Here is a 12,317-nt window from a genome sequence, read left to right as displayed (position 1 = left end):
AAATACAAAATAAATAATGAGACGTTCAGGTGCAGACCACGAAGCGGCAGAACTTCGATCGGCAATAATTTAGGCAACGACTGAAGGGAAGCAGAAGCGGGGGGGGGGAAAAAAAAACTGAGAAAAGGTTGGATTTTTCTGTCGGAACAAATTTGAATGTTTTGAACTTCCCCCTGAGGTTGGAGCAGACCCTCAAATATGAAAGCCTCCGTTTACGATAATGCATTTAAACCACAGAATCTTTTACATGCTGCAGAATTTTCCCACAGAAGCAGAAAAGAGGCTCATAAAACAAAAAAGTTACAGGCCCCCGGTCACAAGACATGCGGACACCCAAAAATTACACCCATATGCGCTTGTTGACTGAAACCCATCATCATTAACCTGCTGCTTTAACTGCTTCCCCCTCTTTCTTTCTGGGAGGGCGTTTCTTTTTTCTTTTTTCCACGAGAGTTTGACGCTCTCGTGGCTGAACGGGAGTAAAAAATCCCCGCAGCCGGGATCCAGTAGAGGCCGGACAACTGATGTCGGGGCGATGAGGCCCAGGGCTCGCAGTCGGCAGGGTGCAGTTATAGACCGCGTGTTAAAACAGGAAAAAAAAAAGGCCTTCCTCAAGAGTGTTGCCTTGAAATTGGAAGCAGACTCTTTCTTTTTCCATTACGGCCACGACTGAAGCTCAAGACGAACATCAAGTCCCTGTCAGATACTCTGCAAAAGGGGGCGGGGGGGGGGGGGGGGGGGGGGTCAGGTAAAACAGTGTGTATCCACCTGCAGATGGGCATCGTCATGTTGCAGCTTTTCATGTAAACTGTGGTGTTTTATCGCAGCAGAGATTTCTGCAAAGTCGGAGAACGAAAACTTACGTCTGGAATCCAACAACAACAACAAAAAAAGACTTTCCGGAAGCTAAAATTGCTCGACTCAACAAAAATGACCGGAAGTCAATTTACAGCATACTATTGGTTGTCTGTGCGTGTCGTGAAAACGCCGCCTTAAAAAGGACAAACTCGGGGAAGAAATTTTAACATTTTCTTTCACCCATAACTTTTAATAGCCAAAGATGTTGGTGCACGTTTTGAAACCGTGGCAACGGGAAAAATGACGCCTGCCGACGCTTCCACCGACGATTAATGCCAGCTAGTGATAAACCATCGACTACGAACAAAACATCTTCACATTAAACACAGGAGGTGAAATGCTGTTAACGAAGTTTTTATCATGAAGAACAATGGAGGGTGTAATTTGGACATCCCAGTTTGTGAAATCTCTCCAGTTTCGGGTCGCCAAGATAAAAAAAAAAAAAAGCAGCCGCAGAACGTAAAAGACCTGAAAACGTATTTTTGCCAAATTTCATGCCTGATTTCTGTTTTTTTTTTTGAGTGAGTGGGGATTGGTTGGAACTAGATGATGTCACATAATTACAGAACCAATCAGAACGCAGCAACATCTGAATTTAATTCCAATGACAGTTGGTTCGCTTTAGTTTTGCAGTCTTGTCAAATCACAGGAGGCGTCTGAAGTCGCTTCACAGGCCGACGTTAAACACGACAGCGAGCAGGAAATTCAGCTCTTGGACGCGAATAAATTCTCATTAGTTATTTTTCATAAATACAAATTCAAAATCTCGTCACGTTGCGGGGATTTTTACGAGCGTTTACACTTGAATTTCAGATTACAAATGCCACAGTGCTTTGGGATCATTAAAGATTTAATGAGGATTTTTATTTTCCAAAAAGCTTTAACTTTACCAAGAAAAAAACCCAATATAAAATCATGTCTTCAGGGACTTTTTCAGCCGCAAACTACTGGCTCACACCACAATAGAAATCCCCCAACAAAAAAGTACCAACAGGTAGTCCAACTATAGTTTAGTCTGTGTGCATAAACAAGCTTACGTGTCCACATGCCAGCTGTTCTCCCTAAATTGAATACACCCCACAATAGTAGAAACATTCTGAAGTCATTTTGTTCATAAAAAAAAAAACACACAAGATTTAATTTGGGCTTGAATCACTTTATCTATGAAATAAAAACTGAATTTTTTAAAGTGAAAATTCTCTATGAACTAATAAAACCACCTTCAGAAGCCGCTCTGGACACAAACCTCATAACGCTGCCGAACGTTTAAACTGAATTACAGTCATAACCAGTCACATACGGCGTTATTGCATCAGGCATCACCGCGACGGAGCTTTTCCACTGAAGTTACCGCCTGTGTGTACCTGTGTGTGTGTGCGTGTGAGCGTGCGTGTGTGTGCGTGTGCCTGTGTGTGCGTGTGTGTTACAAGGCTGGCATGCCTGAACACAGTTAAACTGAGGAGGAAACTGTAGATTATGAAATTCCTCATGTGTAGACCAGCTGTGCCTTCGTGGTGTGTGTGTGAGTGAGTGTGTATGAGTGTGTATGTATATGAGTGTGTGTGTGAGTGTGTGTGTGTGTGTATGTGAGTGTGTGTGAGTGTGTATGTATATGAGTGTGTGTGAGTGTGTGTGTGAGTGTGTGTGTGTGTGTGTGTATGTGTGTGTGTGTGTATGTGAGTGTGTGTGTGTATTTGAGTGTGTATGTGTATGTGAGTGTGTGTGTGTGTATGTGAGTGTGTGTGTGTGTGTGTGTATGTGTGTGTGTGTGTGTGTGTGTGTATGTGTGTGTGTGTGTATGTGAGTGTGTGTGTGTGTGCGAGTGTGTGTATGTGTGTGTGTATGTGAGTGTGTATGTGTATGTGAGTGTGTGTGTGTGTGTGTGTGTGTGTGTGTGTATGTGAGTGTGTGTGTGTATGTGTGTGTGTTAGACAGAAGGTGTGGTTTGGCCCTCTGAGGTCTCTGAGAAGTGCTTATGTGGCACCTTTAATCCCCTTCATTACTGCCTTGTGTTTTCTGTCCTCTGTCCTTTCTCTCGTCTTTGTTTTTACTCGATCAGGAGTCATCATTTCATCCCCCCCAAAAAACATAAAACAAATCCAGAGTGTGAAGATTTTCACAGAGTGAATTATTGATCATGAAGTGACTTCAATTAAAAAAAAATAAAAATAAAATAAAAAAAGACACCACTTGAGGCGACTTCTTTAACCCCCATTTTCCACGTCTCCATCTCGACTCCGAACCCTCCCACCTTCTCCCTCTTTCCTGTCTTTAATTACGGTGCCTCCAATTGGCTGGAACTTTCAGCCAATCCGGCGTGCCGTTGAGGTCGCCCTCGACCCCCTCAGGTGGTCCCCCCCGTGTGCCTTTTTGTGTGTGTGTCAAGAGATGACGGGCTCAGTTTATAACCTTGCGGGATCCCATCTCTGTCAGGGCAGTCTGCAAGAAGGGCTGCAGGAAACCGGGTGCACCAGGAGTCCCTGCCAAACACACACACACACACACACACACAAACACTCAGAAAACACTACACACTACACACACACACCTGGAGGACCGAGTCTTCAGGGCCAGTCCAGCTTCTTGGGAGTCTGCAGACGGACAACGCTGATAAACCTACCGCAGGTAAGAGACCCGAGACGAGCTTTAGTTTCAGGTACTTCCCAAAAGGAGTTTCAAGTTCAGGTTGAAGTTTGACTCCTGAAAAAAAAACACACCTGGTTCTGTCAAAGCCAATTTTTTGCAAAGCAGCAAATATTTGTGTATTTTTAAAAGGCACAAAAGTGATCAAAGTGTGAAGTTTGGGGAGTAGATCCTTCTTTTAAACAAGTGTGTCTTTCCTTTTGGTTTTTTTGGGGGGGGTTTTTAGAGGAGGAGGTCCAGACATGGCCGAACGGAGGAGAACCAGCTTCTCCGGTGTGCTAATCACCGCTCTGCTGGCCGTGATGCTGCTGCCTGGTGAGTACGCGGCGGGAGACCGCGCATCACAAGCAAGGTCGCATCACCGAGGACAGGCGTGTCAGATAGACGTCACGGAGGTTTTAACTTCCAGTGTCTTAACGAGAACGTTTGTAAAGTAGAAAAGTTAAAAAAAAAAAAAAAAAAGTAAAAGTAGGGATAACAAAAAGGTATACTCAAATAAAAACAGGTAAGTATCAACTTTAAGTATCTAAAAGTTTCACTTTTTTATAGAGAACGAGTTCATTCTAGGTAATTTGGTAGTTTTCATCATCAAGTGAGCTTTTATTTTTCCTATTAAATAATCATGTAGTCCAAAAAAATGGCAGAAAATTGCCCCAAACATTTTTTTATTTAAATGTTTTGTCAGAAAACTCAAAAGATATTTACTTTAAATACTTGTTTCACTTATAAACACCCAAAAAAAGCCCTCAAATTTCCTCAACGTTTGATATTTTCCATCAAAACAAACTCTCATCCACAGTGGGGTTTGTTTTTTTTATGGTTGTGCACTTTGATTAGTCAAAACCCTTCACATACGGCCGCTCTTTTAGAAAAACGGTCTGGATTCATCAGATTAAAGCAACTAAAAGACAACTTTTTTTCAAAGCTGACCTTTGCAGCAAAAAAAAAAAAAAAAAAAAACTCCTTAAAAAAGTTTCCGACACTCCGCTCATTACAGAACCAAAGAGCATCTGAAGGACTGTTGACTCAGGTGAGTCCTCAACCCTCACATCTCAGATTTGTTCTTGGAAAAATAAGAGAATCGCAGCCTGACAAACGTTTCTTCACCCTCCAAAAATGAAAAACAGAAAAGCATCTTTCAGGATTTTTATTTGATTTTTTTTACAGATTGAAATACTGAATAATCACGAGGTGAGGAAGACACTGTGCTGTGGGCAAATGACTCATTGAAGCGACGACTATCACGGCACGCATTGATGAAAAATGTCAGCTATTACCTCTTAATGTGTGGCAGTGATACGGTGGTTGTTTTTTTTTTTTTTTTTTTTTTTTTAAACGGTCATTTACATTCATAACAGCGTCGCTACAATTTGATGAAATGGGCATTTTTCTATGATGACCTTATGTAACATTTATTTTATGAAATCCGTGCATTTACGGTTAAGGCAGATAAAACGGCGGCAAAAAAATAAAAAATAAAAAAAAAAGAAAAAAAAAAAAGAGGCGTGATTGCGAAATTGCGGATTTTGGACGCAAACAAACTAAAAAAAAAAAAAAAAAAGATTTAAACAATCTTGATGTGATTTTTATCGCAGAGAAATACGGTGGATGTATTGAATTGTTTAAGCAGCTTATCTGTCTCGCAAATATGCCTTTTTTTTTTTTTTTGCTACTGGTCACATCAGAAGAGGCTTATTCAGCTGATTTGGGTGGAGCTCAGCTATGTGAATAAATTCTATTTTATTTTAAGTAGCTTTTTTTAGTAGCTCTCACTGGGGGAAAAAAAAAAGGTTGGAGACTGCCATGTGATGTCCATACATCATCAGTAATGTCTGGACATGAAGACAGGTTGCTCCTCTGCCACCTGTTTCCAGTTGACATGATTGACACATTTACAAAGGGGCGGGGCTCCGCTTACATCTCTTCTTTTCCTTTAAAATGCTTTTTTTTTTTAAAGTTACACTGGTTAAAAGGGTAAAATACTACAAGGAGGAGGAGGAGGAGGAATTCCTTTCATCGGTACCGGCAGGGTAAAAAAAAAATGAGTACCTGTCAGCATCACCTCCTCCTCCTCCTCCATCCTCCTCTTAAAGCTGTGCAGTTTCCAGATGTGCCAGCCGCCTTTTTAACAGGCTCGTAAAAAATAATACAGCGGATACGCTGAGCCAGCATCATTTAGCCCACCTTCCTCCTCCTCCTCCTCCTCCTCACCGCCCCATCACCCCGGGTCACCTTCACTTCTCCTTCTTTGGTCCTGTTTTTATCTGCAGATTCATACCAGCTTTCTTCTCTACGCTACAGCGCACATCCCGTCTTTGTGATTGCTCCAATCAAAACTCTGTTATTCAATTTTTTTTTTTATCGGGAGATTGATGTCCCCCCCCCCACACACTTCCCACACGCGCCCCGGCATTATTCCGCCTCCTCCCTGGATATTTTGTTTTAAACCTGTCATCCGTTCTCCTTTTCTTCTTCCTCCTCCTCCTCCTCCTCCTCCTCTCTGTAAGGCATTAACACCTTTTCCCCGCGGAGATGAAAGAGACCGCGGAGAAGCGCTGACTCTGCTGTTCCCCTCATGTATGTTGGGGTCAAGCGGTGCGCGTGCGTTTCACATACGTGCACGCAGACGACGCGAGTGCACACGCAGCTCTTTGAGAGCCTCAGCATGGGGTTCAGTGTTACAGGCTCTCCTATAAAAATCTACAAAGTGCTGCTGCTGCTGCTGCTGCTGCCGCCAGCGCTTCAGGCATGAGCCAATTACTCCTTCCCCCCGTTTAATGAATAATATCAGCCTGCTAGTGTTTGAGGTTTAATGTCAAATTCTCACTTAGACAAAGAAATCCGATTAGAGAGAATAACGCGATTTATGGATCTTCTGTCTGTTTTTGTAGCACTCTTGTCTGCTGGACCGGTTGTGCAGAAGATCAAAGGAGATGGTAAATATGTGATTTTTTTTTTTTTTTTTTACCTTTAAATATATTACACAGGTGTTTATTTTCTAAAAAAAAAAAAGTACTTTTTGATTAATACAGCACCTCACCTGGCTTTAATGTAGCATCAACACTTAACCCTGTAATTGATATTTCGTGTGTTATAGCAGCATTTTTTTTTTCCTGGCAAGTAAAAAAAAACAAAAAAAAAAGCTTTAATAAATTTTAAGTCCTTGAATGTTTTGGAAAGTTTAAAAGTCACTGGGAAGTCTTTGAATGTGATGTGGAAGCCCTTGGATCAGCAGTGACCTTCCTCTGTCTCTGTCCTGCACCTCAGCGGGGGAAAGCATCCAGGAGAGGGCGACCACTGCTGCGATGCACCGGAGGCTCATCCGCAACCGCAGGAACATCAGCTGGTACAAACAGCACTCTGACTTCTGGGGCTGGTACAAGTACTTCACTGACAACGGCAACCAGGAGGCAGTAAGAAAACACGAACACACACACACGTGAAGAAAATTACCGGTGTCTACACCGACTGCTTCCATTTAATGAAAGTCTTAAAGGGACGCCTCACCCTTTTTAGTTTGAAACAAAATGTTGTTTAGTATTGAAAAGCGATGTTTTCATTCATTTTAAAGCTGCTCTTATCAATATATATTTTTTTTATATTAATGAAATGTAAAATGACTACTTGTAATTAGCTGAGCGAAGCGTTTTAGCGTCTCAAATGAGTGAAGTCTTCAGGCCTGAAAGTGAAGCCGATGCAGAAGTGTCTTAAAGTGCAATACCAGTGAGGGCCACTGGGGGGCTGGTTCTTAAAAACCTCTGGCTAAATAGAGTCCCATTCAAAAAGCATCAACTTCTCATGAAATACAAAAGTCAGCAAATTTCTTCCACAAGTCATTATGATGTCACTTGTTAAATTCACCGCTTTTCATCACTGTTCTGGTGGTCCTACTGAAAATAACTCCATCATTAATTAAATATTAGGCCCGTAGGAGAGGCATGTTTGGGGGGGTGTAGGTGAGCAGGGCATCCAGCTTCAACTCGTCCAACTGTGGTCACTTCTACCCATTTAATCTACGCCTGCAGCATTTCTCAACACTCCATTGTTGCTGCAGGAATGATTTGGGAAGTTTCTCCAGATAATTTTCTGCAGTTAAAATGGATCATTGGCAGGTTGTAAGTTGTGGCAAGTAGTTGGCAAGTTGCTCATGAATAAACCTGTCCTCCCCTCAGGTTCAGGAGATGGATCGCATCTATCTGGCCTACCTCCAGAACAAGAACCGCGCCGATGGACGTCGCTCCTACAAGGCCTACCTGCGCCACCTGGGGGATATCTACAAGTCCTGCGCGGATACTGAGGACCCCAACTGCGTCGCTTCCTACACCGACAGGCCCACACCCAAACCAGAGCCCCCCAAACCTGCGCCAATCAAAACCTGCAACCCCACCAAGGACCCTTACTGCCTGTATATTGCTTTGGTCCAGGGCAAGAGCCCCTACCAGCCCCTGGTGCTCCCAGCTGCCACCCCCGCCCCGGCACCAGTCAAATCCCCCGCCCCTCTGTACGTCCGCTCTGCTGCTTCAGCCAAGGACCCGCAGTCGGGCTATTACTACTACGCTCCATCCGCGGTGCCTTTCCTTTCCAAGGTATGCTATTACACAGCATTTGTTTTTTTCTCCAGTTCACTTTCTTTAGTGCAACGTTAACTCCCAAAAATATCTGCCTCTGTTTGCTCCAGGAGCAGAAGGCCGAGCTGCTGCGTGTCTGCGCCCCTGAAGACGTTGAGTGTCTGCAGTACCACCTGAGGGCCGCCCACGGGTACACGCCCTCCGCTGGGTCCGCCCCCTCGTACGCCCACCTCGGCTGCGACCCCACGAAAAACCCCAGCTGCAAACCCAAGCTGGTGCAGAAAGCCCCCTCTGGTCTCTACCTGCAGTACCCCAACTGCGATCCACTCCGGGATCCCCGCTGTGCCTACGCCGCGGTACTGCTTTGTTCATTCTACTTATTCAGTTCGAACACTTTCAGTTCTGTACGTTAACATTTGCATCTGTGCCTTGACTATCCTAACTTACGGTGTTTTTTTTGTTTTTTTCTGGGATCCTTCCGCCCCCAGGCTGCACGTGCTCCTAGCCCTGCAGTCTCCGCCGGCCCCGGATCCTGCAACCCGATTTTCGAAGAAGGCTGCAACCCTCTTACCGCCACCAGATTAGCCACTCCCCCAGAGTCGTACAAAAACGGGGAGAAAGATGAGGCTGCCGCTATCCGTGCCGCCCCTTCTGCAGCCGAGCAGAACAACGACCCCTATGCTGTATTTAGGGATGCTTACGCTAACGCTAACAGAGTTACTGATCCTTACGCTATGTACCGCCAGGCTAGCGCCCAAGCTCCTCCTCCTTCAGCGTCCGACCCGTATGCCGCGCTGCGCCGATTCATGTCCCATGCTCAAGTCAATGACCAGTACGCTCCGCGCGCGGCAGCTGCTGCCGAGTCCAACCCCAACGATCCTTTCTCCGCGATCCGTGAGGCGGCGGCTGCCGTTCACCGCCGCGGCCCTCCCACCCCCAGGCAGCAGTTTCCCTTTTCCCAGCCCAGCTATGAGGAGCCCGCCCAGGAGGAGCGCCACCCTCTGGGCCCCCCGGGTAAAACCAAGGAGGGCTACGACTGCTTCATCGGCTACGACCGCGAGTGCTACCCCGTGAAGCCCAGCGAGCCTCGCTCCGGAGTTCACCGCCGTGTCCCCTACCCCGCCGAGGCCTACGAGCCCCACCTGAACTCCGACGGCACCCGCAACGGAGTCCTGGAGCCGCCCAACCCGCACTGCGACCCCGAGTACGACCGCGACTGCCGCCTGCGTCGCTACGAGCCCGAGCAGGGCCGCGCCGACACCCAGCCCGAGCACCGCGCCGAGGAGGACCACAGCCAGGGGGCGGCGGAGAGCGAGCAGCACGAGCGAGAGCAGTACGAGGCGGAGCCCTACCAGAGCGGCCAGGAGGAGCCTCGCACGTCTTACCAGCCGCCCTCGCAGCAGGGCATGCCCAGCCTCCAGGACATACTGAGGCACTACGGAGACCAGTACCCAGACCAGGATGATCACGGGGCTTACCCGGACGACTACCGCAAGAAATAAACATGCCAACACTCGTGCATGCAGACGGACACGAATACACAGTCCCATGGGTTCTTGTAGCTTAGCCCTTGAACGCCTCACGCAGTTCTAACTGGACCAGATACGGGACGCAGATGAAGTCTATGGACCCGATGAGCAAGTACACGCACGTACATCCAAACAAAGCTTCCGGCTGATCGGAGCACGCTCAGAAACGTTGCTGGAACACCTTTCTATGCTTCGCCGCGTCGCTTTCTACTTTCCACCTCGAACCCCTTTTCCAACCACTCAAATGTGTAATGACGTCTCAATCCTCAGCTTTGCTTCTGTATCTATGCATCTCTCCCTTTTTCTTTTTCTTTTTTCTCAAAATGTTTGTTGCTTTTTGTCAGTGATGGATTATGTAAAGATTTTTTTTTTTTTTTTCAGTTTGAATGTCCTAATAAAAAGCTCTCGAAAGCTGTTCTTGCGTTTTATTTCCTGGATCTTGACACCGTTTGAGTGGAAATAGTGAAGGACAGATCTGAGAAAGTGTCCTTTGGTTAATCACGTATCAAAAAGACGGATGCTAAAAAGCACCTAGCAGGGTAGATAAAACTACGAACAGTCCTTTCTGCTAACGCGACAGTCAGCTGAACATTCACCCAGAAGAAGAAGAGAGTTGGTTCAAATGTAAAAGCGCCTCCTTTTGAACGGCTGATTGGGTTCGCAGCTGTGAAAGCATCGGAGTATTTGTTTACTGTAAATTTCCACTCGAAGGATAAATTCATTTGGGAGGCTGCAAATGGATTCAAATCAAATTACACTTAGTGTGATGAACTTTAAACAAAGACAAATAGAAGGAAGTCGACTGAGGAGTTGTCTTCCAACATCAGAGTCGGAGACGCAGCACTGCAGGAAAATGCCAGCTCAACCTTTACAGTGGTTGAGATAAAGACAGTAAGAAATAAGCAAACCTGACCTTTCTAAACAATTAAAGATAACACGTTTGAGAATAACTCAGAAGTTCTTTAAGATTCTTGTCTATTCATCAATCAATCAAACTTAGCTTTGACCAAACCCGATCCTAATTATGCTTTCTGCTAAACTGAATCTGACTGCTGACCTCTTTGACCCGTTTTGAACTTGCAGAACTTTTGTCTCCCCCGTGTGCCAGCGAGAGTAATTACAAAAACCTTACATCATCCGCTGTGCTTTGCTACTTTGTTGTGGCTTTAAAATGGTGGATAAAAGAAATTAAAATGTGTCATAACCCCAAAATGCGAAATGACTCCAGAATTTTATTCCGTTCGGTCTGCGATAACGTTTGGAAAGTTGATATGAGCTGCAGGACTGAATCCCCATCCAAGTTAGCATAGAGCTAACGTAAGTGTGAAAGGTGGAAGTCTATGGGGCGCATGTTCTTCTCATAGAGGATGCCCAGTTTGTATTCATCCAGCCAGCGCGGGAATGTCTCACCAGACACCAGATTTAAAAACTCTATACTTTGAATTACAGAAGTTAGCTGGCGATTGGCTCAATCAGCATTTTGTTAACTCGTCCGGCTTGAATGTAAGAGATGTTCATTTATATGCTGAAGTCCCACAATAAGTCCGATGTTCTGCTTTGCTGAAAAACCCTCATCCAAAGGAATTACCATAAATCTTTTCTGACAAACATTTCCACTGCAAACGAATTCATGACTAAAATGTATTGCTTTGTCTTTTTTATGTTCACAGGACTGGTTTTTGTCTTCTCCCTTTTGTTCTGTGATTTCTCCTCCAGATGTGTCCTTATCGAATCAACTTGCTGATAATACCTGAAAAGTGCATTTTATCTTGAAATAGTAAGTAAACGACACCAAATTAAACTCAAACTTTATGTGAACTGGACGATCTCTGAAGCCAATATTGCAAAAAGTGCCTTTAACTGGACTCTTTTTATGTTCCTGTGACTTGTTGAAATATCCCTACAGCTGGCCAAAGTGCGGTCACAGTTCCTTTAAAAATCATTTTGAATCTGGTGTTTTTCTCCACTGGGATTAGCTGCTGTATTTATATATAAAACTAGTTACTAGTTACTGACATCTTGGAGCATTAAACTTCATTTTCTTTTACAATGCAAAAAAAAACCCGCCGTAAAAATGGTCAAACTAGCTGTAACTACGGCCATAACGCCAGTCACAGCTAGCGCAGCACAGATAGGGTCATTTTAGTCTTCACTAAAACTGCATATTTCTTTGGCGTAATAAAGTTTATATGGTAACGTACAAAGTTAAAAAGTCCGACTCAATTTGACCAAATCTGATGTTTTGTTTTTGTAGAGCAGAACGATGCACAATCCATGAGTTCGTTTAAAGTATTAGATAAACAATGTCATGCCATGTTGTGTACCAACGCAGACGCTATGCTCTGCCAGAAGAGGGAATATTTGTAATTTATTCATTTGAATTCACGTTGAAGCAAAGATAATACACGCCTGATCGTAAATGAATAGAATTCAATAATAGAATTCCTGCGGGAAACTCGGCTGCATTAACAGCAGCTTTTGGTTATGCCACATTTTGTAATTCTTTATTTAACATTGAGCGGCAGGATACGATACGTAGACCCTCAAACTGATTAGTGACTCTTCAATGAGGCCGAGCAGGGCTTGCTGCCACCTCGAGAAACATAATAAACACACAGCCAGAGACATTAGAGGCAGCTGAGGTTTGCGGTTACATTTTCTTTTCTTTTGTGGAAGAGGCAGAGAAAGACATTTGCAAAAAAATAGTAATAATAATAAT

At 44.6% G+C, this 12,317-nt stretch overlaps 1 protein-coding gene across 1 annotated transcript; it reads left to right on the top strand.

Moving 5' to 3' along the window:
- Nucleotides 1-3,745: 3,745 nt before the first annotated feature.
- On the top strand, nt 3,746-9,891 carry and1 (actinodin1). Its single transcript, XM_069159386.1, has 6 exons — nt 3,746-3,816; nt 6,393-6,437; nt 6,769-6,914; nt 7,674-8,087; nt 8,180-8,425; nt 8,558-9,891. The coding sequence occupies exons 1-6, from the start codon at nt 3,804-3,806 to the stop codon at nt 9,569-9,571; spliced, it is 1,878 nt and encodes a 625-aa protein (XP_069015487.1). The 5' UTR covers nt 3,746-3,803; the 3' UTR covers nt 9,572-9,891.
- Nucleotides 9,892-12,317: the final 2,426 nt, after the last annotated feature.

This window comes from Embiotoca jacksoni, unplaced genomic scaffold (genome assembly GCF_022577435.1).
Source record: "Embiotoca jacksoni isolate LCO1_2020_lvr unplaced genomic scaffold, fEmbJac1.0.p SCAF_25, whole genome shotgun sequence".
Classification (NCBI taxonomy): Eukaryota; Metazoa; Chordata; class Actinopteri; family Embiotocidae; genus Embiotoca; species Embiotoca jacksoni.
The sequence above is the reverse complement of the archived record's forward strand: the minus strand, read 5'-3'. Positions and strand labels throughout refer to the sequence as shown.